At 36.1% G+C, this 24,536-nt stretch overlaps 1 protein-coding gene across 2 annotated transcripts in view; it reads right to left on the bottom strand.

The window, feature by feature from the left end:
- Positions 1-1,541: 1,541 nt before the first annotated feature.
- The window catches only part of LOC121338197 (macrophage mannose receptor 1-like), a 51,636-nt gene continuing 28,641 nt past the window's right edge, over positions 1,542-24,536 (bottom strand). Inside the window, exons 12-30 of one of the 2 annotated variants that reach the window (XM_041408915.1) lie at positions 23,296-23,495; positions 22,596-22,720; positions 21,436-21,523; positions 20,382-20,526; positions 19,104-19,145; positions 18,823-18,986; positions 17,841-17,908; positions 16,765-16,865; positions 16,109-16,251; positions 15,291-15,405; positions 13,260-13,429; positions 11,186-11,288; positions 10,142-10,371; positions 8,921-9,086; positions 8,430-8,582; positions 7,477-7,593; positions 5,840-6,007; positions 3,270-3,329; positions 1,542-2,886 (exon numbers count right to left, since the gene is read on the bottom strand). In XM_041408915.1, the coding sequence (XP_041264849.1) occupies positions 2,636-2,886; positions 3,270-3,329; positions 5,840-6,007; positions 7,477-7,593; positions 8,430-8,582; positions 8,921-9,086; positions 10,142-10,371; positions 11,186-11,288; positions 13,260-13,429; positions 15,291-15,405; positions 16,109-16,251; positions 16,765-16,865; positions 17,841-17,908; positions 18,823-18,986; positions 19,104-19,145; positions 20,382-20,526; positions 21,436-21,523; positions 22,596-22,720; positions 23,296-23,495 (2,609 nt within the window). In that variant the 3' untranslated portion in view covers positions 1,542-2,635. The remainder of the gene's footprint in view (positions 2,887-3,269; positions 3,330-5,839; positions 6,008-7,476; positions 7,594-8,429; positions 8,583-8,920; positions 9,087-10,141; positions 10,372-11,185; positions 11,289-13,259; positions 13,430-15,290; positions 15,406-16,108; positions 16,252-16,764; positions 16,866-17,840; positions 17,909-18,822; positions 18,987-19,103; positions 19,146-20,381; positions 20,527-21,435; positions 21,524-22,595; positions 22,721-23,295; positions 23,496-24,536) is intronic. The other variant, XM_041408917.1, reaches the window with a different exon arrangement.

The following is a 24,536-nucleotide window of genomic DNA, read 5'->3' as shown; positions in this document are numbered from 1 at the left end:
CAGTCAGTGGCAGAAAAAGGTTGAAAGATTTGGTGAAGGATCAGAATATATAAAATATAAAATTCAAGTGTGCCCATATGAACATGACTCATTTCCAGTAAGACATATTTCTTTTTTCCAGTCAAATAGAGAAGTATATATTACTTATCTCTGTTCCTAGGTAAAAGCTTTCCATTTGATCTTATATTAATTAGATATTGTTTAAGGTGTTCAAGTTTGTTTGTTACTCTACCTTTTATTCAAAAATTTCTGTTATGGTTTGTATATAAAGTATCAGTGCTCATCTTCTGCTTATAACATGGATTCCTGTTTCTATATGCTACTGTTTCTATATCCATCCTTTTAATAGGAAATTTGCTTCAATTCCATTGTCTTGAAATAGGAAATACTGTAAGCCATACAGCTTAAATTTCCCCCTCTTCTGAAAGTCTTTCAAGACTTTTAAACTTACACTCTTTCTAAAATGTGCAGGTTAAGCAGCTCCATCTTCAGAGTAGGGATTCCTTTTTGAAACCTTCTCTTTTTCTTCTATACCTGTTTGGACAGGAGAGCAGAACTGACACAGAAGCACCTACATCTACTGCCAGCTATTAATGAGCATGGCATTTTTAATTCTCCTCAACTCAGAGAAGATGCTGGATTTCAGGAAAATTAAATGCAATAATGAACTCAGAACTATCCAGGTTCCAGTAGCTGGATTCCCTCCTTGATGCTTTTCAGTGATGTACTTTGTAAGCATGGCAAAGAACCAGAAATGAAATATCCCCTCTATTTTTGTCTTCTTTGCAACCTTTGCATATGTGCATGGGAATAAAGGTGATCTGGAAGAACGACTCACTGTACAGATACCACTTTAAGACTGTGCAGGGCCCAGAAGAGGACTGAGCTTCTTTTAGGTGAGACTGCACAAGTTTGTTGCTTGCTCAACAGCCAACACAGTGAGGCTGGAATTCCAGTCAGGCTCTCTTGGCCTTTCATTGTCTGTTTCACATAAATTTCTACCTGGCACCACTCCTCCATATAACTGCAACAACATGACCCTTAATATCATTAATCACGCAGGAGCCATATCAGATGGCATAAAAAACCATTAGAGGTACCAACCCTTGAAAAAACATGCTTAAACAACTGTGCATTAAAAATGGAAACACCAGTAGGAACAGAGCAAGGAAATAGCTGGAGAAAGAGAGCAGAGCCAAAGAAAAGGAGTTCCCAAACAAATTTTCCCATCTTACCTACATATGTATGTAATTTAAGACTTTCACTAAATCTCTTGACTCACATTTTTGTTCAGTCTTTAAGCAGATTATCCTGGGACAAATTCAGGAAAATATGGTTAATACAATACTTGACCACAACTTTTGCTGGAATGTGTCCCCTGTGGTATCATCTCCTTTTTCACTTTACCATGTTACAGTGTCTTATATAGATGAGACTATAAAATGCAAACCTATTTTAAAAGTCAAAGGCAGTTGGTTTCTGTTGGTTTTTTTTTTTTAATTTCACAGAGCAAAATCTGACACCACAAAATCAATTCTTGCAAATCTTTGTAAGCAAGTGAGGAATCACAAATGATTTACATTTTACAGGATCTACAAAAATTAAGAATATAAACTCTTTGGAGAATAAAAGATGTCCATAAATAGTAGCTGATTTAACCACTTCAGAAAGCAAATAAAATCAATAGTAACTACTATATTGGTAAAGCTAAATTGTTCTTTACTTGCATCACACATACCACAAACCTATGCTACTTATTGAGAAGCTGTAGAGAGCAGTACCAACGTGTGATCACCATAACAGCAGTGCAGAAACCTTCTGCTCCTAGAATCCTTCAGAACATGCACAGGCAATCTTCCTCCCTCTCCTCAGTAACTGCTGCCTGACAAGAAGGAAGTTTTGCCACGACCTTCATCACCTCTCACCACCAAACCCACTTGTGGCCAGCCAAAACTGGCAGCTAATATCAACCACACTTTTCCACTCCAGAGGTCTGTCTTCAGATTTCACCTGATTAAATCCTAGAATACATAAACTGCAAGTACTACATTCTTTGTTTTCTGTGTTGTATGAAGTTGTGAGAACTGAAATTTTATAAAGGTCTTTTTGCCCACGTGGCTCAAAGGGGAAATGTGTCCAAATACTGACTTATTCTCTAGTGACTATGCCTGTACTTAAGTCCACGGGAATACTTGAAAGATGGTATAATTAGAAGATGTTTACTGAATAGCTTTGAGTATCTGTTCAATAGCATGGTTTCAAACAAATCTGATGCAGAAACATCAAATCTTGCATGTGTTCTTCAAGGGACTCTTAGATTTTACTTTATTTTATCCATTTCTACTGTTCCATTTAATAATTAGTCAACATTATCACTTTTCTTAAGACCCACATTCACCAATGTGATCAGAAAATCCTGAGACCTGAAATATTTTACTTTATATAATGGCTACAAAATAAAATAACTGCAGTGTATGACATTATACACACACAGAAACAGGCTAGTACAGTAATTGCACATGAGAAAATACCTTTGGCTTCATTCTAGTTGCATAATTTTAATAAAACAAGGCACATTTTATTTTATTACATTACATTTTATATTACATATTACATTACATTTCCTTTTGTTACATTACAGTGCTGCATGTTCATTCTGCTCTATGTTGGTCACAAGATCCTTTGTGTCACTAATTCCAGGAACTGCATCACCATTAAAATACAAATTATTCTCAAAGCTGTCATTTGTTGGCAAGCAATTCTTTCTTCTTTTGTAGAAGAGATATCCTGCAAGGCCACTTCCAACTAGGATGATGACACCAACAATAACTATAACTCCTGTTTTGCTGTGGTTTAGGGTAGAAGCCTTCTCATCTTTTGTCATTGCTGAAAACAAATAGGAAGAAATCAAGAGAATGCTACAGAAGTCTCTATCTGATTACTGGAAGGAAGTTCTTTAGAATGCATGATCTTTTAAGAAAAAGGGATTCATTTGTTTCAATGTAATGAGAAGGAGAGGTAGCAACATAAAATAACTTGATTTTAAATCACTAATATTTCATGCCATATCACAAATTGTTATTTTTTTTAAATCTGCATTTGGAGAGGCACCCAAATAGACTACTAGGAAACAGTGTCATCCTAGGAAACAGGTACAGTACTTGGGTGTAACAGAAAATTTAAGAGACATAATACAAAATAGAATATTTCTGGTTTATGATCTTATGCGGGACTATTTTTTTTTTCTACTTGAAAGACAATATTCTTACCCATTGTAGGGATTTCAGCTGGTGCCATTTCAGATGCTAGTGGCATTTCAGTTGCTGGAACTTGAAAACATTTTAAAAAATTATATTTTTGTACTATTATTTATTTCTACATTATTTATTTTTATATTTTGAAACATAGTGAAAATCATGCTCAGAGAAATATATGGTAATACAAACCACTAAATACTGAAAACACCTGGGCTTAGTTCATACAAAATTTTATACACCTAAGGCATAGCACAATGGTCTAGTGTATTCTCGTCTCATATGCAGCTATTTACATAAACTAGCAAAAATAGAATATCAAAAAGCTCCATGAAGACTGATTCAGACATCAGAGTGAAACCAAAAGAAAATCTACATAGTATCTTGAGCACAGACATGGTCAAACATAATCCTCAACATAATTAAAAATTCTTCCAATACTTGTCATACAAACATAGAAACTGTAATAAATTTTGTTTCCCAATAGACATTGATGTCTTACCTGCATAGACACTTGAAATCACTCAGGAACTTCACAGTGCCCTAGCAGGTATCACATCTGAACTAAAGGGTTTGTAACTCACTTAAATTTTAACATCAGGGCCATTAAATCTGGCTTGCTGGGTAAATGGGCCATCATTTAAGATGAAGGTCTTTATTTTGCCATGTGGATATAAAATCAGTGTATTATTAAATCTTGTATCAATACATCAAGTTTCATTGTGAAAAAGGTAAACTCAGGAATTTAAATTATTTTTACCACTCCCCACTTACATCTTTTCCATAGTGCTGCCCAGTGACAGAGGAGAGGGTGTGGGCACCACTGTGCAACACAAGGATGTTCCCTCTGAATATTAGGAAACACTTTTTCACTGTGAGTGTGACTGAGCACTGGCACAGGCTGCCCAGGGAGGTTGTGAATTTCAATCCTTGGATTGTCACTAGCCCTTATAAGAAGTCCCTCTCCAGATGTCTCGTGAGCCCCCTTTAGGTGCTCTAAGGCCTCCTTAGAGTCTTGTCTTTGCCAGACTGAGCATCTCCTCACTTGTGAAATAAAGTTAGATACATTGTGGAATAGACCTGCTACAGAACTCTCAAATTACTATGGTAAAAAACAGCTCAACAACTGAAACAGAAAACAACATCTATTCTATGGAAAGACCTCCATCAGGTTATTTTGTTTCAGTCTCTTCAGAAAACAGCAAACATAGACAGCAATAGCCAGTGCAACACAGTAAAGCCATGCTTCTAATTCTCCATTTATTGGTCTGTAGCTATAACAGTTTGTTTAAATTCTGCACATGGAGCATTGTCAGTTCTGAAAAACTATGCCAAGAACAGCTGCATTGCTATGACAATGTAGGACTAGATTGTGTCGTGATTTGGGGTGACTATATAATCCTTGCATTGAAACTGAAATTAGGTTGAATATTTGGCACTCCAGATTAGTAGACTAGACTGGCTAAAGTTAATCCTAGAAAAAAAGTAACTAGCTTTCATCTGCTTCAGCTCTTTGGTCAGCATCAAAACAGGTGAATGCCAGTAGCAGCACAAATAATTGAACTGAATGGTCAAAAAGGAGCAGTGATTATTTATTTTAACACTTGGTACCCACATCTATGAATTTTTCTCAATGACAATACGAAAAGATTGATAAATGGACTCTGAAAGGGTGGGTATACTGAGATGTTGCAGTACTTCCTGTAAAAGACACAGTCATCATTACAAGCATTTGAGTAAGTAAGAATAATTTTGCATGAGAACAAATTTACAGAAAGGATAGCAGAATTTCTCTCGTTTCCAGTATTGTAGAGGAAGTTAGTATATTGCAGCTACACATTTCAACCTTCTTAGGAAGCATAAGTAAGAGATTTTGATATTGCAATATATGCTGAAAGAAATTTTTATGATGACTTTTAGGAATACATATGCACTAGATGTCCCTACTTCAAATGTGCACATTCAGTTATTTTAGGACACCTTCAGTTTAGCACATTCAAACTATGCTATTTGCTTTGCTTTTCATTCATTCATTCATCTTTTCACAACAGGAGGCCACAGAGACAAAAGATCCCAAGCTGTTAAATAATTCATGCTTTATAAATACTCAATTAATAGAAACACCACCTCACACTCAGAAAACACGCGCACATGAGACTGGCAGAGGGAAATAAACAATGGCTACTCCACAAGCAGATCAGAGGGGATACCCTGAGGAATATGTTTCCATATAGATGAGACAGATTTGTGTATATAAGGCATGGTCCTCACATTGTGATTTCTCAAAAATTTTTGATAGAAAACACGCAAACTTGTGAAGTGTATATGCTAGGTACAGCTATGATATGAACACAGTCTTTTAAATGCAGTTCTTAAGGGATTTTACTATTGTCCAGAACTACATTCTGAAAAGAGAAATATTACATCATTCTATCTTTTTTTGGCATGGAAATGTGCGTCCTTTTTCATTTATAAAACCTCAGAACATCCAGCTGAAATGCATTGTGTGTAACAAACATCTACTAATACTATCCTACAGAGAGCATAATCCATACATAAAACAAATTCATAAATGCAGCACTTACTTTTTTGTTTTTTACAAATATATCCCTTGTAGGAAGAGCAATAGAAATTATTCCAGTACCCAGAGTCTGCATACATTTCAACGCAGTGCTCATTTTGCTGAGGAGAAGGTTCTCCTACATTCCAGTTGACAAAATTCACCTCACTGCCGTCTAGCCACAACCATAGTCCTAATTTAAAAACATTGAATAAGGAAAAAAAAAAAAAGATAGTCTTAATTTCCAGACTTTCACATGCTCCATATTTATTGCCTTCCTGAGAAACTTACTTGCCACCACTTTTGGAGACAGACCACTAAACAATTTACTTCTGACAAAACAAGTTGCTCCTAAGTTTTATGTAAATTATATAATATCAGTTTTTGGAAAATGGCAGACAAATCTAGCTTAAGGTGTTGCAAAGGCAAGACAGTTCCAAGAAGAATCTCCCACAAGTGACAGCAATGGTGCAATGTCAATTATTTATTCAATTTATAGAAATAAGTGATGTTAAAATATAACTTCACCAGAATGCTCTTTATTTCAGCAATTTGTAGGAAGGTTTTGTGTTACTCTTTTCAAATCCCCCACTGAAGACTTTCTAGGTCCAATTTTGTTTAAATTGTTTTTGAGTTTCTACTCATTTCCACAAGCTTTACACAGACAATTTTCCTTTTTATAGATCTCCTTCCAAAATCTTGTGATCACTGTTGCTCAGCTATGCTTGGGACTTTCTACTTCTTCCTTCCGGTTCCTTTTTTTTTTCTTTCCTTTAATAGTGCTATTTATTTAGAATAAATGTACTCCTTGTGACTGTAAGTTGTACTCAAGCAAATTCTTAGACTCAGCATGAAAATAGTATTTTGATTTTTATAAGATTCTACATATTTTGCATTTGTTTGGGGTTTTTATTTATAATTGCTGACACCCTTTGTGTGAGGACATGGCAAATGAATACAATCTGGATACACACATAAAGGTATGACATTTAGCTATGCAGTTATGCTGAAATTGCTATAATCACTATCTAGAATGATAATGAAGAGCTGAAGAACTCTGAAGATCACTGTGACAAGTGTGCTGTTCCACACTGCTCTAGAAGCACTTTAAGAAACACTTTTTGTGTCAGCTGACCACATGAGTAAACCCCAGCTTTCCTCTATGTGTCATGCATATAAATGACTACCCTTGAATTCTTTCCTTTACCAAAAATTTTCACTATTTCTGGTCAAGATTCAAGCCATTAATTGAAAAGCCATTAACTGAAAAGTTGTCTTTTCCCTAAGAAGTTTGTCATTCAAGTGCTTGGGTAGGTAGTTGTAAAAATAATCTTCCAAAACTCAAGGAAACCCCACCTCAAGTCACCTGAACTATTTTGCAACCCTGTCACTGACAGTTATACTGGTAATTTTTACCTGAACAATACAAGACTGTACTTTAAAGTCTATGATAAGGACAGAAATATCTAATTTAATATTAATTGCATTAATGCAAAAGCAATAATCATGAAATATCGTATTTAATTGAAGCAGCCTCTTGCCTATTCTGTCTTGCTTTAACTTCTTTATTACAGAATTGTTATGTGAAATTTTCAACACTCATGTCAAAAAGCTTGCAGTCATTATTCACTAAAAAAAAGACATTAAAAGTAGAGAAAGTACCATCCACATTTCTGTACATTCCTGTCCAAAATGTTGATGTTTTGCCTTCAAGTGGTTCAAGGCTGTAGGTCAGAAAGCTGGCTTCAGCTGAGTCTTCAACTGAGACCAAAGAGGCACCTGGAAAACACAGGGAAAGAAAAATCTCTTAGAGATGTTTCACAGTGGAAAACATTCTCATTGTCCTGTCAACAAACTGCTTCAACAAAATGCTTCAACCTGAGTATCAGAAAAGAGAGGGGGAAATCTTCTCACCCAGTACCAGGTGCCTACATTTGCCATGGGTTTCACTGGTAGGTTCTTATTGACCGCACGACAGTATACACTTCCAGTGAAGACAAAGCTATAATAAATTCTGCTGGAGAGTGAATGACATCTCTGCATAATCTGATGGGAGACCAGACACCTATGTCACATCACCACCAGTGCCATAAACAACAGTGCTACGGACATATGAAGTTCAGCATAATCAATCTTCATCCCTTTCCCAAAGAAGGAAGTTGAGAGAATGGAACTGCACAACAGCCCTAGTTTACTCATATAATATCCAGACTAAACAGCTTTCACTCCAGTGGTATAAAACTGCAATAATCAAGGGAGAAATTAGATCAAGAATACAAAACATACAAATTCCATTAAACTTTAGTGACTGCTGAGGATGAAGCTGTTTATCTCCTATTAGGGTCAAAGTACAAGATTTCCATTTTCATCATCTTCACTCCAGGCCACACAGCTCCTCTCACGCCTGGTCCCACATGCATGAGACAGCGTGGGCCATAGGTTTTCCATTACCTCTCAAACTAAGGCAATAATTGGATAAAACTGTCTCAACACTTGGACCATCCTTGAAATCACAAAAACACATAACACATGTTCACTTTCCACAGTTAGGAAAACAAGTAGGTTTTGTTACTTGACACTTTTGATACTTGTTTTAGGAAAAGTAGGATACTCACCTAGTCGAAGGCATTCTAAAGATGCCTGGGCCCAGTTTCTTGAAGATGAAGATTCAATGTAGTAGCAATGACCTCGGAAAGGGATCCAAGATCTGTGTCCTTCTGACTCAGGACACTTTCCTGGTAGCTGAGGGGGCTCAGTGGGAGCTTGAACTGATTAAAAATAGTTTAAAAAACCCCATGTGACTACTTCCTTACATTCACTGCCTTTTGATTTTTGCAGTTTTTGACAAGTTTATTCAATAGGAGAATAAATAGCAGAGTAGTGTGAGTTTTAGCTTCCCAAAATTTGTCTAACACAATTGATGTAAAGTGATAGCTGTTCACAGTCACACTAGCTCTTTCTTACTATGTGTTTACCCTAACTTTAAAGTAACCCAATTCAACCTAAGTATATTCTAATGATTTTGTCTATTTAGCTCTGGAAATAAACCCCAGCATCTCTAATGAGATATTTATTAAATTGCAATGGTCAGATTTCAGGTTCTTACCATCAGACTTTTTGCAAACAGAGAAGTAGCTTTCATTGCAGAATCCTGTCTTCCAGACTCCAGTAATGTCAAGATAGACACAGCCTAGTTTTTGCTTTGGCTCCCCTTCAGCCCATTTTGTGTACTTCATTCTCCAGTTATCAATCCATTCATAACGCCCATTGGTCTAAGGAAAAAAAACATCAGCTGGAATGATTAAACTCTAGAAATCTACTCTGTCTACACAGTACTTTCTGCTAAAAGGATTGGGTCTTTTCTTAGAAACCAATAAAAAATACAAATGGATTAAACTTTGAAATTTTTGTTGTAACAGATATTTATTGAGAAATACAGCAGTGCAACAAGTACTTTTCAGCAAAAGGAATGCAAAGTGACATTGAGATAATGTTAAACTTAATAATACCTTTAATTTGGGATTAATAACAATTTTATTTAAAATAAATTGAAATTTATTGGGAGTGAAATTCTGATGACTAATTTTTGCACTAGTTCTTTCCCCAGAAGTTTCAAGACATGTAGAATATTTTAACTTGAAATACATTTTAATCCATAATCATTTCCCACCAAAGCTATTTAACTCAGTGATTTATTCTGCTGATTAATTTTAGAGTCATCTTTTGATTTTTGGGAAGTGGCATGCTATGTTCTTATATTTGGGGATTTTTTCATTTGCTCAGCCAGAGTGTGTGGGGCAAGTATCTGTGCCAAGAAGAAAATTATATTGTACTTAAATATGCAGAAAGTATTAAAATACCAAACAGCTGAGAAGCGGGAGACAAATAAAATTAAACCAGGTAAACTAATTAATTATTTTGCTAACTATCCTCAAAAATGTTAAAATATTCATAGTAATATCACCTTTTTATACTTCTCAAAATTAGGTATCATTATTAAAGTAGATGTTTTCTTCTGTAAATTCTAAAATATTAGGATTTTATATCACTTATATATCACACTTATACCTGAAATATTCCAAGATGCTAGACTAAAATGCCTTATTTGGAAGTGCACAGAGTGGAATATCATGGAAAAAGTGTGAAAAGCACATGCAATATATACAATTTAATCGCATTAACAGAAGAGGAGGGATTCCTCTGACAGCACAAAGTATTTAGGTCCAAGATGTAAGCAAATAAGCTAAAGTAAAGAGAGATGATAAAAATTTCCAGTTCTTGTCCATAAGAAAAGGAACATCATATTCAATTAGTTTAATGTTCTTACCATATTACTGTTAAGACCAATCCACACAGGCACCCCATACTTTAATATCTTCAGCCACAGGAACGAATGACTGTAGGTGTCTAAGACACTGGAAAGGTCAAACTGATTTTGTTTGCAGTTTTTCTGTGCTTCCTCCCACGTCATTTTGGTGTGGATGAACAAGTAACTACTATTCCCATAACGGATAACGTTGGATGGGGATGAAGTTGTAGAAGGCAGAAATTCAGCCTCTGTAAAATAAACAATGAAAAAAGACCCATATACTTGTTCAAATGGGAGCATGATTTCACTGTGGTTGCCAATAGAACTAAAAAAAAAAGTCTTCTTTCTTTATTTCATATTCCCTGGTTTATAATCAGCATGGGTAAGATGCACTATGCTTTAAGCCAGCAACAGCAGTAAAATTCAATTACAAAGCTGTAGAAAGGAAGAAAAGCTGCTTAGAGCAACTTCTGATAAACAGTAAAAGAGCATTCTGTACAATCATCAAGAGTAGTATTACTGAAATTACTTAGGATTATGTCATATTTTTTTTCATAAAATCTTTTTTCATCAAATGAAATGGTTTGCAGCAACTGTTTGGTTTCCCAAAGTTTTTTTTTCCAAGAAACAAAATGGTCACAACAGACCAGTCCTTAAAAATTACTCAGATACTTAAACATATGATAGATTTAAACATTTTAAATCTGTTTTTGGAGGCAATTTTTGTCAAGTTCAGTGCAGATGGCTTACAGTCTCATTACAGACAGTTTATGCTACATGTACAAGCTAGTATTTTCCATTAAATGTTTTGAAAGCCAATGTACTCAGAAAATTAAAAAACTATGGAACAAATGTCATATCAATGGTCATACTAGACACAAAGATGCAGATACAAATGCCAGCTCAGGAAAACAGCAACACAGCATTTGCTGGGAAGGGTCAGATGAGAGCAGTGACTAACTGGACTTCTGACACATTTGACTATTTGACTCTTTTCTTCCTGCCTGAAAAATAATTTGTGTATTTATTAAAATGTTTGGTTTTGACTAAAAAGAGAAGTACCTGCATTAATTTGGCATATATATCCTCTGTTGTTATCACAACTCTGATCAGCCCACTTTCCTGCTTCCTTAACAGATTTGTTTTTCATGGCAACACAATCAGCCTCGAGGCAAAGAGACACAACATCAGTTAAAAATAGCTCCAGTAAATAAATATGAAACTTTTAACCCCCATTTGCATCTTCAGACACAAGTAAGACTGCAATTTTAGTCTCCTATCACACAAGTGATGTGGAAGTTCTGTTCCTCTCACACTTCACAAGTTTCTTTGTTACTTTCTATTGCACCACTTGAGGTGAGTAAGAGGACCAGAGAAATTTCAGTGTCCTCAATCCCCAGGCATACAGCATGGAGGGGAGTCACAGACAATTTAAAGAGAAATTAGATCAGTTATTGTCGAAAAGGCTGGAAAACTTTGCCCCAGAAATAAAACAGAACCCTTAAAGTGCAATGCAACAACTTATTGTTTCAGGCTGTAATAGTACACACAGCAAAGTTAGAACAGCTCATGCCCAAAGGCATCCACTGCTCTGTCAGCACCAGCCTTAGTGTGACATTTCAACTTCTCTGACATGGACACAATAACCAGAAATTAGATTAGCACATATTAAATAAACAGGGATTTGTGCAAAAGCCTGTAGGGTTACAAGTGGCTTTGTGCAATGAAACATCCATATTTATTTTATTGTTTACTTGTTTGGGTTTCTTTTTGTTCATAAGAATTACTTAATTTTTTTGGGTGAAAACAATGTGGATTTAAATCTTTCAAACTGAATAGTTTGTACTAATTTTTACTACCTATGAAAATGTTTTGTCTAAGATCAAGTAAACTTAAAAATATATAAAATTTAAGTAAAAGGGACTTTAGAAGTTGTCACATAAGCCTTCATAAAGTCCTATTACTTCGCATAAAAAGAGACAAACTTTTCTTTTTTTTGAGAAGTAGCATTTTTTAAGTATTTTCCTTTAGAACTCCAAATTCTACCTAATTTTCTTCCTCCTTTAGAGATAAGAAGCTCACAGATGCTACTTTCAAAGACACAGAAAAGGATATTGTACATAAAAATAAAATTTCTACATTAAAAATGTTATTCAAGAGAAGTAGAGTTAGCACTATAAAGTGCTGTAGTTCCAGAGTACACACACATGATCAGAGAGAAAGAAACTCTGTCACCTATCAGATCAGTTTGTTTCACAGAGAAATAGAGAAAGCGATTTTCTGGTGGTTCGGGGTTTTTTCCATGTAAAAATTGAATGGCTGTCTTTTTATAGACTCATGTCCTCTCTGCAACTGTGACTGGCAGAATTTACTTGTTTTCTTACATGTAAGACACCTGCTTCAGGGGAATGTTTGTAAATGCCCCCTTGCAAACTGCATGCCAATTGGGAAACCTGCCGAGTTCCGGCACAGCTGTCACCAGAGGACCAGGAGGATGTTCTCATTGTTGTGCTTTTGGGAAAGTGCCATGGGGCAGGAGAACCACTGCCCCCTTTACACAGCCCATGAGAGAACACAGGCTGCACAAAAAAGCTGTGTAGTCCTCACAAACTGAAAACTGAAACAAGGCTTTGTATGAGCACTCCACGGATCCTGTCACCGGCTGATACAGCAACTGCACAAGGGCTCAAAAGCATTCACTCCCTGCATTTATATCTGATGTGTACAAGTATCAAAGTAGTAACTCAAGCAGTGACATACCTAAAATCACCACAAATGCATGAATTGAGTCTTAGGCAAGGTGGGTATTGATCTTTTTCCCTAGTATAACAAGTGACAGGACAAGAGGAAATGGCCCAAAGTTGACACAAGAAGATTGGATATTAGGAAAAATTTCATCACTAAAAGAGCTTTCAGGTGTTGGAACGGGCTGCCCAGGGAAAAGTGTTTAAGTCACTGTCCCTGGAGGTATTTATAAGATATGTAGATACAGCACTTAGGGTTATGGTTTAGTGCTGGCCTTGGCAGTTCTGTATTAACGGTTGAACTGAACAATCTCAGAAGACTTTTCCAACCTAAATGATCATATGATTCTATAAAATCAAATTTCAGTGAACAGTTTGTGATTGCTATTTACCTTGCCACTATATGCATACAAACCCAAATGTCCTGATGGGAAACCTTTGGCCCAGTTTGTAAAGTAAACCCCTGTTCCATCTGTCCAGAGGAACCTCATTTCATGATTTATATCATTTAATCCAATCCATGTCTCAGTGGCAAAATCTTTTAAATGGAAGGTGAGGAAAGCTAGAATAAAAAAATGCAAAGAAAAAGATAAATAATTTTAATATAAAGTAGTTGAAACATTTGGCCTCACTGAGACTGGTGATATTAAATCCTTTTTCTGAAATACAGAACACTCCATTGCTGATAACACAAGCAGGTGAGATGAAAAGGGGATGAATGTTGAGTTTGATGAATGAGTAGCTTCGGGCAAAACACTTTATCTATGTATCTAAGCTGGTACTGGAATGAACCCCAAGACCATAACAGAAACTGTTTTTATAATGTCCCAAGACATTTTTCAATCCTAGTTCAAGACATTAACAGCTGTGGGGATCACACACATTTTTGATTATCCCACAGCAGTGGTTGCCCCCCAGTGACACAACAGCACCACCAAGCTCCTGCTATTTGTGTATCTGCATAAGCAGTGCTGCTCCAGAACCATGAGAGTGTTTCTTCCCTCCCTGGACAGCTGGGCAAGAGCCTGCACTGCCTTGACAGGGAGCAAATTGCACAAGAAACATGCTTCAAATGAGACTTAACAGAACTATTAAACACAAGCAAATCAATTATCACTGCTTTGCACAGTCCAGGTGAGCGCTGATGTGCCTTAGCTAAAGGTGGCTAGCTCACAAATAGAGCAGGCTAGGTCGGCTGATATTCATCCATTATGAATTATATTCAATCTACTAATCCGTGATACATCAAATGTGGTGATAAAATGAATATACCATGACTTTTGCCAAGTGCTGCTGTCATGGTTATGAGTGTTTTTTCCTCTGAAAGGAATAGATTAATTTCTGCCTGCTCTGTTAATCATTTGCCTTCCTTCAGCATTTTTAAATGTATGCAGCTTACTCCTCCAGAAATGCAACCTGTAGATTTTTTTGCCAAACATTAGCATTGTTGTCCTGCCAAAAACTGTAACAGGAACTTGAGCCTTTATGTCTGTGCTTCCTGCAAAGATAACAGTTTTGTGCTAATAGCTCCATTCCTCGTTTCTCTTTCACCTAGAATTCAAGTCCTGTGCATGAATTAACCACTGCAGAAATTATGTAGAATAAGAATATAACTGTTTGAAAAATGAAAGTTTGATTCTTCAGCTCTTCACAAATGGAAAACATAATTAATACTAAGTTTAAATTAAAACAATTTAATTGCTCAGACTTCAATGCATTGCTTTACAATGGTTGAGTTTTCATTGTGCTCTCTTGAGTTCACAGACAGTAAATTTTTGCAGCATTTGTTTTTCATCATGTTCACATGTAGAATAAAACAATATGCCTAAAAAAAGGGTCTATCTATCAAAGTCAATCTATCAAGATCTTCCCCTATTTTTAGTTTGGTCGTGTGCCTTGTTTTTCCAAGCATGGGGCAGCTTTCCCTCTCTCATCTCCCTAAGGCATGGATGCAGCTCTTGGGTTCATTGCAATAAGCTCCTCTAGTGAAAAGAGTGGCACTTCTGTGTGGAGAGCTCTGGCTATGTGTGTGAGCACTCAAGCCTGTTTCAAGTTGTCCACAGGCAGGTTCTCATCCTAAAGGTGTCATACTTGATTTAAAAGGAAAGACATGCAGCAAGTTAATGCCATCTAATGAAACCACATTGTTTGGAATGGAAATTGCAGGGTCCAGCTGGCATCATGTGCACGCAAAAAAACACCAGTTTGGCTGCCAGGACAATATATGCATATATATATCTCTGAGCCAACACTAAAATTTGGTAAATTCAAGACTTCATTGTAGATTTCTAAAAATTATATGTTTTAGAACAAAAATCAACATTATTCAAATCTGTTTGTATTCAGACAAAAACCAAAAATCCCAGCCAGCCCTTAAGGATTAAATTCATCTCATCTAGGTGCTACAAAACTGTGCACAGTACCTTGCACTTGTTCATTAGGGATCGAGGCCAGGTTTCCTCCTAAATTCATGCAAGCTGTTCGTGCAGCATGCCAAGTAACACGTTCCTCTTCTGTAGATCCAAATATTTTGTAACACTAAAATATGAACAAATTCTCTATATATTATCTTCACTCCAATATCCCTGAATTGATAATCACTGTTTTGAACAAAGCAGGATGGGAAAAAAGCAGTAAAATAATGCATTTATCTGAAAAAATGCATTCAACTTTCAATGAGCTTTTGTGTTTGTTCTAGTTCTATAAAAAATTAGAAGTCTCACTAAAGTGTTTTATTCAACAACTAGATTTGATCTGAAATCCCTAGAAAATTAGCAAATCCTGACTTTTCTATAAACAGCTAACAGTGCTAAGTTTGCATGACTGATCTTAATCTGCCTGATTATTAATTTTATTCTACAACACATACCATGTTAGTAAAGTTAAGGAAGACAAAATGTAGTCAGTAAAAAGGATTATGGTTTGCTTAAAAAAACACCAAGATCAAGGCATCAATACTTTAGGAATTCTGACTAAATATGTATCAAAACATATGAGAAGCTGACTAGAGAATTGTCTTTCATCAACTGTGACTGAATTTGCTTCATTAGAAGCATCAGAAAAGCACGTTTCCTGCAAAACAATGGATGGGCAAACAAAGAAAAGCATGCATGTATCATAGTTCTCTGCATAAAAATAACAACATTCTATTTTAATTAGAAACAGTATGAATTAAAAATTCCCTTGTTTTCTATGTAATGCTTTGCCAAACATCCAGCAAAGACCACATTTGTTATGGTACCTTGTTACGAAAAGAAAGCCAAGCTGGACGACATCCTCTTGGACTTGAAAATGTTGTTGGAGGAACAGTTGTATTAATGGAACTGTTGTGCCTTTCACATATGTAGGGATTTGGATAGCCACAGTTTATATCATTCCAAAATCCTGGGTGTAAGATAAATGGGGAACTGTATGACACCACTTCTCAAGTTTGTTAATGGAAATCCGTTTCAGTCATTCTCACATACAGTTTTTTTAGTTGAAAGATAAGATCAAATCTGTCTCTCAGTTTATTATCATTCAATATCAGTGTCTAGGAAAAAAATGTCACTTTCTACATACCATAATTACAGAATGCTAACAGCTTTGTAGAACCAGGTACTAGAAATTTCATACTGACACATTAGGTCAATTTTAATAAAACAGATAAACAAGCAATTACAACCATAGACCTCTGGCCACAGATCTCTATCAGATCTTCCCCATGTTAGGCTTCAGATAAGCACCAGGGTACAAAACTATTAAGTCCTGTAAGTAATATTATGGTCTACTTTGATTACTTTTTATAAAAGAGAAAAAAGAAGAAACAGGAGGAAGAGGTGCTTCTCAGAAGAAAAAAAAATGTTGTGATGCAAACACACAAATAATGAAATTCATGAAATAATATACAAAACTCACCTAAATTTTTATACATAACAACACAGTTTTCATCATTATTTGCAAAGTTAGGTTCATGTGGTGCCCATGCCAAATAATTCACTGGAGTGCCATCCATCCAGCTTAAGAAAAACAATCCAACAAAATGCTTCTTTAACATAAAACAGAACTTCTTCTATGTTAAAAAAGTAATTTTTCAATAAGCTTAATATAGCTGCTCATAGTAAAATGCACAAGGTTTTTTGAACAAATTGCCTCTTTACTAGTTACACTAAACTTACTCTCTGCTCAAAAACATACAAGGTAAAATACAAGCATTGAATAAGCTGAACATCCATGTAGATTGGGCAATGAAGAACAAAATTGTAACCAGGAAAATTATTAGGACACATCTTTCTAGTGGTCTGCAAGTGACAGAGGTGCCCAGGCTCATCCTTCAGACACATGCACAAGGTATGTAAAAGTATATTCATCTTAGGGTCCCTACAAAACCAGCAAAGCAGAAACACCTCGTTTTTAGAGGCTCACCTAACATCCTAATTATCCTCTGGATGTCCCTCACTGTTACTCTGGGCTATAAGGAGAACTGAGAACTACTAGGCATATATCCAGGCACTTCAAACACAGACTGAACTGAATCCAGGCCTAAATAAACATAACCTGTCAAAATCAATATGGTGCTGCATACTGACATTCAGAAAGGCCTGCAGAAAACCTGCTTGACCTCACAGTGCAACAGCTGTCATTGTTCCAGAAAAAGAAAATAGGTTTCATTTGTTCTTTTATTGGAGTCTGTTCTCAACAGTTAAGTATGGGGTAAAAGAACATTTTTAACTACAAAAAGTCTTATATATTTACAGTTAGAACGTCTACTTATATTTTCAGTATAAATCACATAATAAAGGAAACTAGAATTCCTGAATAAAAATTCAAAATACATTAGCTGCAGTGTAATTTTTTGTCTAGCTTTGCGCAAATTCTATTTGGGAAACATGCAGTATTTCTTCTGGATTATCTAAAGCTAAATTAAGATGTAATTAAACCACTAGGGAATACAATAATTTTTTAATTATTACTCAAAACTGGGTATGACCTACCTCGTACGTTGGTCAATACTCAGTTGTAAACCAATGAAATATGCATCCTCTTTGCCATTTTTCAATATCTAGAATGCAAAAATTAAAATTGTACAAATGCCCTCTATTGTCATATAAACCTATTATGTTACTGATGAGTAATATACCTCTAACTGACAGAGGATATGAACTGGATATATTCTCTAGCTACGACATTTAAGGTAAAGCAGCTCACAGCTGACAGCCCACAGTCAAACTTCATCATTGGCCAAAAAGTGTGGTCACTGTACCAACACTTCCCACATTTTATTTGAAAGCCTCTGAAATCAGCACCTATTGCACAGTCTCTGCAATGGACTTTATCTGACGAATTTCTTGCAAAGACAAGCCCCTTACTACATTTTGGATATAAATTGATACATGTCCTTGTGTCCTCTCACTGTCACTCTTCAGCTAGCTCAGGAAATGTTCTGTGTAGTTCAAATATAACTTTTAAGCACATCCCTGATTAAAAATAAGTTGACCTCAGCCAGCATAAAAAGCAAACAATTCCAATTATATAGGAAATAGGATTTCAAAGGTCTTTTTCCTGGCATAATCCATGTCCCAGTTTCTTCTCTCTCCATAATTATATTCTCACAAGAAGGAGGCAAAGAAGCAAACTTGAGGACCAAAAAGAGTATGCTAGGTAGACTATAGCCCAGATAAACATGGAAGATCTAAATCCAATGTTCTGAGTGCTGCATGTAAGTCAATCGCTGCTTTGATCCACCACTTAAGATATCCTACACAATCATAACTCATCAGTGCAATACTTTTTGCTAAAATGAAGTCACAGATTCCCTAAAAGTCAGCATTAGATTATTCTTTATACTAATCTGGCTTAGTGTAACAGCAACTACACTATTAAAACTTAAAGAGAGAACACCACGGTGAAAAGGATCTGTGCCCATGCTCACTTGTTTTGGATGGTTTATTCCATATTATTAATGATTTTTCTTACATATTGCCAGAGGAACTTTCTTTCACTTTCGCTCTCAATGACAGAAAGGTCTCCAAAGTTCTTTTTGCAGAACTCACGACCCTTTTCCATAGGAACAGCCTCAGTGCTGAAATAGTACTGTTTGTCTTCATGTATAATCCATCCATCCTCAGTAGTCCTGTATTCTGTAAGATAATTGCCAAGCTGACTATTCTGCTCCTGAGATACAAGAGTCCTCCTTAATAAAATTTTAATGCTTTTGACCACAAACACACACAAAGAACAATAGCAGTAACACCTACTGGGTGTAGGAGATTCTGTTGGTTCAGGCTTCACAGTTGCCCCTGTGAGAAAAAAAAAAATACTTATTTTGATTGTGTGCTTTCTGTCTGAAGAGAAAATATTTTCTGTGACTGACAGGCGTGTTTTAGTACTGACATTGACTTTCATGGTTAGCAATGGATTTAGCATCAAAATGTAGAAGGAACTAAATAACCTAAATCTCCTATTTTTGGTATAATATTCAATTTTAAATACGTAGTCTTTTTCCCTGAAGCTATTCCTTACATGCAAAGTATTCTAAATACCTGTAACTTTACCTGAATCAAGTAATTTTTTTTACTCATTGAAAGCAGTAAACCTTATGTCCCAAAGCATTAACTCTGTTAAGACAGTTGTCCTGGGTCTCCATCTCTCTCTCTTCCCCTGGCCACAAATACTTGAACTCTGACTTAAGCCAGAGGCAGCAGGAATGCAGGCTGGGTTATCATCTGATGTAGTGCCCTAACTTCAACAGGGTGAGGTTCTTTCCATCGTCCTCTGGTTGAGAGTAACTTCTATCCTGATCTTACAAATTTCCCTAGATAAAATCTCACTGGAAAAGATCTCAAGAAATTAAGTGGTCCTTAATGAAAAGAAAAACTTTTGATTAAAGAATTCCCATTTGTTTTTGCAATGGCATCATGGAGATGGGATCTTGGATGCCATAAGTAGTATCTCAGGAAAGGGATTTTTATTATACAGAAAAACTCTGTCAGTTTAGGCTTACCAATTAGTTTTTTACTAAAATGTAATCTTACTAGTAATGACATTTATTAAGAAAATATATGCCTAAGAAATTATCTTACCAGTAAAAGGCAGAGCTGATATTTATTGTCATTAATCTAATGCAAGATCTTTATTTTGCTTCTCTCCGTCCCGCTATAAGAATGCAGTAAAACACTTAAATGTGCTGCACTTTCTAAAAAGCTCAAATTTAGATAGATGCACTGCCAGTGAAACTCAAGTGTTCCCTAAATTATAAATATTGTCTTGATATTTTCAGTAAATAAAAAGCATCCAAACACATATTTCATGGGAATTTAGCAAGTAATCAACATGTGAATATAGAAATAAAGTATCTTGAATCCAAGCTCCATCCTCAAACTACACATTCTTATCAAACAAAACAGCACCTGAGGCAAATGAAGGGTGGAACTATTCTTATAAAGAGGTTTTCAAATTTTTTATTTCTTAAAATGAAGGCAAAAGTCAGCCAAGGATATCTTCTTATTACACTAATACACAGGAGTGAGGAATACCTTTTCTTATTTGGCAAATCCATCCATACATATAATCACAGTGCCTGTCATTCCAAAGCATGCTGGAATCACCACTGATCTCTGTACAAAGTTCAACTCCTTGATAATTATTTGGTTCTCCAAAGCCCCAGTTTTCATACCTCACCTATGACAGAAGAAGTTTTTTGAAGATTTTGTTATATGGAAATAAATTAAGGGAGAGGGGGAGGAGACAGCATCAAAGCACAGACCTACAAATTGTTCCTATTATCAGGTTAAAAACTTAGGAGGAAACGAGAATCCTCCCTTGCAAATGCTGACATTTCAAACTTTTCTCAGATTGCAAATGGATGGCAGTTTAGGTAACAGTTCTTTTTGTACACTCTTGGAAGAATATAAACATTTTTGATGGGACCTAAATTCTTTAAAATACATTTAATTACAATGCTGGAGCATGCTACAACTTTATATAAAACTAATTAAGTATACAATATGAGTAGAATAGGATTTCATTTAGATGCAATAAAAATGTTGGCATTTGCCTCAAAAACATTACTGCTATTCCAATTTTCCTATATAAAATCCAGTTTCAGGTTTCTGTACGGTAAATCCCCATCAATATATCTTGACCAACCTTGCATCAAACAGACCTACACCTCCAAAATAATTTTCATTTCTACAGTTTTATACCTTAGTTTAAAGTGCAGTAAGTCCAACTGGCACTAAAAATTGTCTTCATTCCATGGAATGTAAGCCATTGCAGATAACGTGCAACGAAAAGAACAACTACAGTAGGACCATTTTCCACAAAAAATCCTCACATTCATAAGAATATCCTTTTAGTCTGCATGTATTTAGTTTCCTTATTGATTCAATGTGTATCTTATTATCAAAAATCAGCATGTTTTAGCCAAAAATATCTAGCCATGAAGTTGCTATTCATTAACTTGCCTAAAGAGTGCACAATACTGAGGGTTATGATTAAGCATAAAAATACACAGAAACACACACACTACACATAAATAAGAAGCACAGGCAATGCAAAATGACAGTTGTGGAAAATTAAATTACTCACTGGAGATCCATCACTCCAAGCAAAGCCATCATCAGGATTCAAGTAGTATAAACCCATCCAGAAATTCTGGTGGTAATAGCCATTGTTTCTAAAAAAAAAATGTACCAATACTAATAATGGCATTACAATATTTTTAACAATCTATTATTTACTACAGTTAAGAGTTCTCTAATGATAATGCTGTTAAAAACAATAAAAACCAAGGTGGAAATAAATTTAAAAGCAGCTGCTTCTAGTTGTTGTCTTTATGCGTTAACTCAGATTGAAATACAGATCAAGAAAATTACCAGATACAACTCCTGTACATAAAGTGGCTTAATACCTTCATATAATGGTTCACTGGCTACTGTTCCTCCATTTCTCAACTCCTCATTTTCTCTGTAAAGGCACTTACAGCTTTCAAAGAGAGAGTTATTTTCTGCATTTGAATCACATTTTAAAAACATCAACTAATCCTTGTCTGCAAGCAGACAGACTTTACCGATTAATCTGAATATATTCGGTTAATTTGTGACAATGAGGCATCTGAGACTTCTTCCTCACTGTAAATACACAACTGGGATTCTAGTATGGTCATAGCATTTTGCAGGGCCATGATGTTTCAGTCTTGCTTCTTGGTTAGCCAGGGGTGTACAAGATCCTCGAGCCTGGTTCGTTCTGGTCATATTGCAAGTGTTAGCTTTTCATCTTATTTAGAAATCTCACACCTGTTTTTTGCTGTTCAGGGACTTACTAAACCTTTCTTATGTAAGAAAAAAAATAATCTGAAGTTGCCTCTTTTATATTAGTTCATAAAAGTGACAAAAAATCAATTATCAAGATTTATTAAACTGTTACCATTTTTGTACACTAACATGAAAATGGCTGGCATCTGTAGTAATTTTATAATATCAACAACTCCACAGTAAATAGCTTTACTTCAGATGATAAATGTTGCTTTAACTAGATATCTTGCCAACGCCATTTCAGCACTAGCTTTTGAGGTGATTGCTGCTAGTCATACAACCACTTCATCAGCTCTACGCTTTTGCTGTGTGTTTGACACAGACACGGAATGCAGACTGGCTTATACAGAAGCGAACACACAAACAGCCAAGAAGAAACAGTTCAGGAAGCTCTGGAGGCGACGGAAGGGGCCCGCTGGCCCCGCGGACACTCACGCGATGGAGCGCCATATCACGTACTGCTCCTCTTTGCCGTTAATGGAGGCCAGGTCTCCTCCTAGGGACCGGCAGAACTCCTGCGATTCCAGCCACGTCTTCTTGTGCTCTACTCTGGAAAAAGGCTGAAGAAACCATCTTGGCATCAGACAAAACAGACCATACAGAGCACAAGATCAAGAAATATTAGCTGCCCCAAAGCAATTGATTTACAATTATATTCTGTGAGGATTACAGAAACTGAGTACAGGGCTTAGGAGTGTTGTCTGTGAAACACAGGCTTGGAATTATTTCTTTAAGTCAAGTTAGCACACTGCATTGCTGATAGGAGGTTCTACTGCAACCAGACCACAAACCAGAACTGGAATTTAGGAACAAAAGGTCAAACCTGAAGATTAGTTTTTAACAGAATAAACAAAACCATGAGCATTTCAGTAGAAAGGAAGACTTCTACAGATTATCTGGAAAAATGATTATGAAACAATAGGACACACATATGCCAATTTTTATTTGGATTACAGAATATTCTGAGTTGTAAGAGACCCACAGAAATCAAGTCCAACTCTTAAGTGAATGGCCCATAATGGGATCAAACCTGCAACCTTGGCATTATAAGCACCATGCTCTAGCAAACTGAGCTAATCACATGTATGTGGAGCAAATGAAAACTACCTAATGCAGAAATAACCAACCTACTTACTTTGAAACAGAAGCTAATACGATTGCTTGACTCCCAGCCTTCTGGACACCGGGGAACAGGAGTTGTTGTGGGAACAGGTGGAAGTGTCACTCCTTCTGCCCACACTTTGCATACGAACTTCGCTTTTTCTTCACATTTTATTACATCCCATAATCCACCTGCTATTCCAGTCCTCATGGCAACACAGCCTGGCTTTCTTCCTGATTGTAAACAGGAAAGCACAAAAATGCCATTTAGGGTGTTATAAGTTAGAAAATTTTATATTCTCGCCTGGTAGAAATAAAGTTGTTGTCCAGAGTCAAAAATGTTTCTAATGTTAGAGCAGCTCCCTGGGAGGACCACAAAATGATCAGAAGGCTGGATCATCTCTCCTACAAAGAGAGGCTTGGGGAGTGGGGTGGTTCAGCCTGGAGAACAGAGGACTCCAGGGAAATGTTACCTTGACTGCTCAATATCTAAAGAGTGCTTATAAGGTGAAGAAAGACTTTTTACCAGAGCTTATAGTGACAGAACAAGAGGCAATAATTTTAAAGTGAAAGAAGGTAGATTCAAATTGGGCATAAGGAATGATTTTTTTTTTATTTATTTAAACGAATGTAGTGAGTAAGTGGAACAGGTTGCCTGGAGAAGTTGTAAATGCCCCATTCATGAAAGATATCAAGGTCAGGTTGGACTTGAATTTGAGCAACCTGGTCTAGTGAAAGCTGTCCATAGCAGTGGGTGGAGACTAGGTGATCTTGAAACGTTCCTTCAACACAAACCATCAAACCATTCTGTGATTCTATGATTCTAATTCATGAAGAAAAAAAAAGGTGAAAAAGTCTGTAGTTCATCCACTCTGAAATACTGAATTATGCCTCACACCAAATCACCTGCAGTGGCTGACGCTAACTAAATCATAACCTCAGATCCAAGAAATTCCCTCCTAAAACTGATTGTGGTTAGAGAGAAGTTTTCAGGTTTTTTCTAATTTGACTTAAAATTTTCAAGAACTAACTAGGTATATATAAGCCTACATAGCCTTACCACTTCACCTGACACATTCAAATCAGCAATTAGGTACTGGAATTAAACAGAATCAAAGGACCTCCTGAAAGGCATATGCAACGTACCAGAACTTTGAACACAATAACCACCCACTTTCTGATGTGATCATGCCAGATTAAATGACCTCCCATTTTACACTTTGGCCCTTTTGTCCGACCTTGCAATCCTATTTTCTCTAGGACTCAGAGATGCTT

This window comes from Onychostruthus taczanowskii, unplaced genomic scaffold (assembly GCF_017590055.1).
Source record: "Onychostruthus taczanowskii isolate IOZ18803 unplaced genomic scaffold, ASM1759005v1 scaffold3, whole genome shotgun sequence".
In the NCBI taxonomy this organism is placed as follows: domain Eukaryota; kingdom Metazoa; phylum Chordata; class Aves; order Passeriformes; family Passeridae; genus Onychostruthus; species Onychostruthus taczanowskii.
This window is presented reverse-complemented; position numbering and strand designations above follow the sequence as displayed.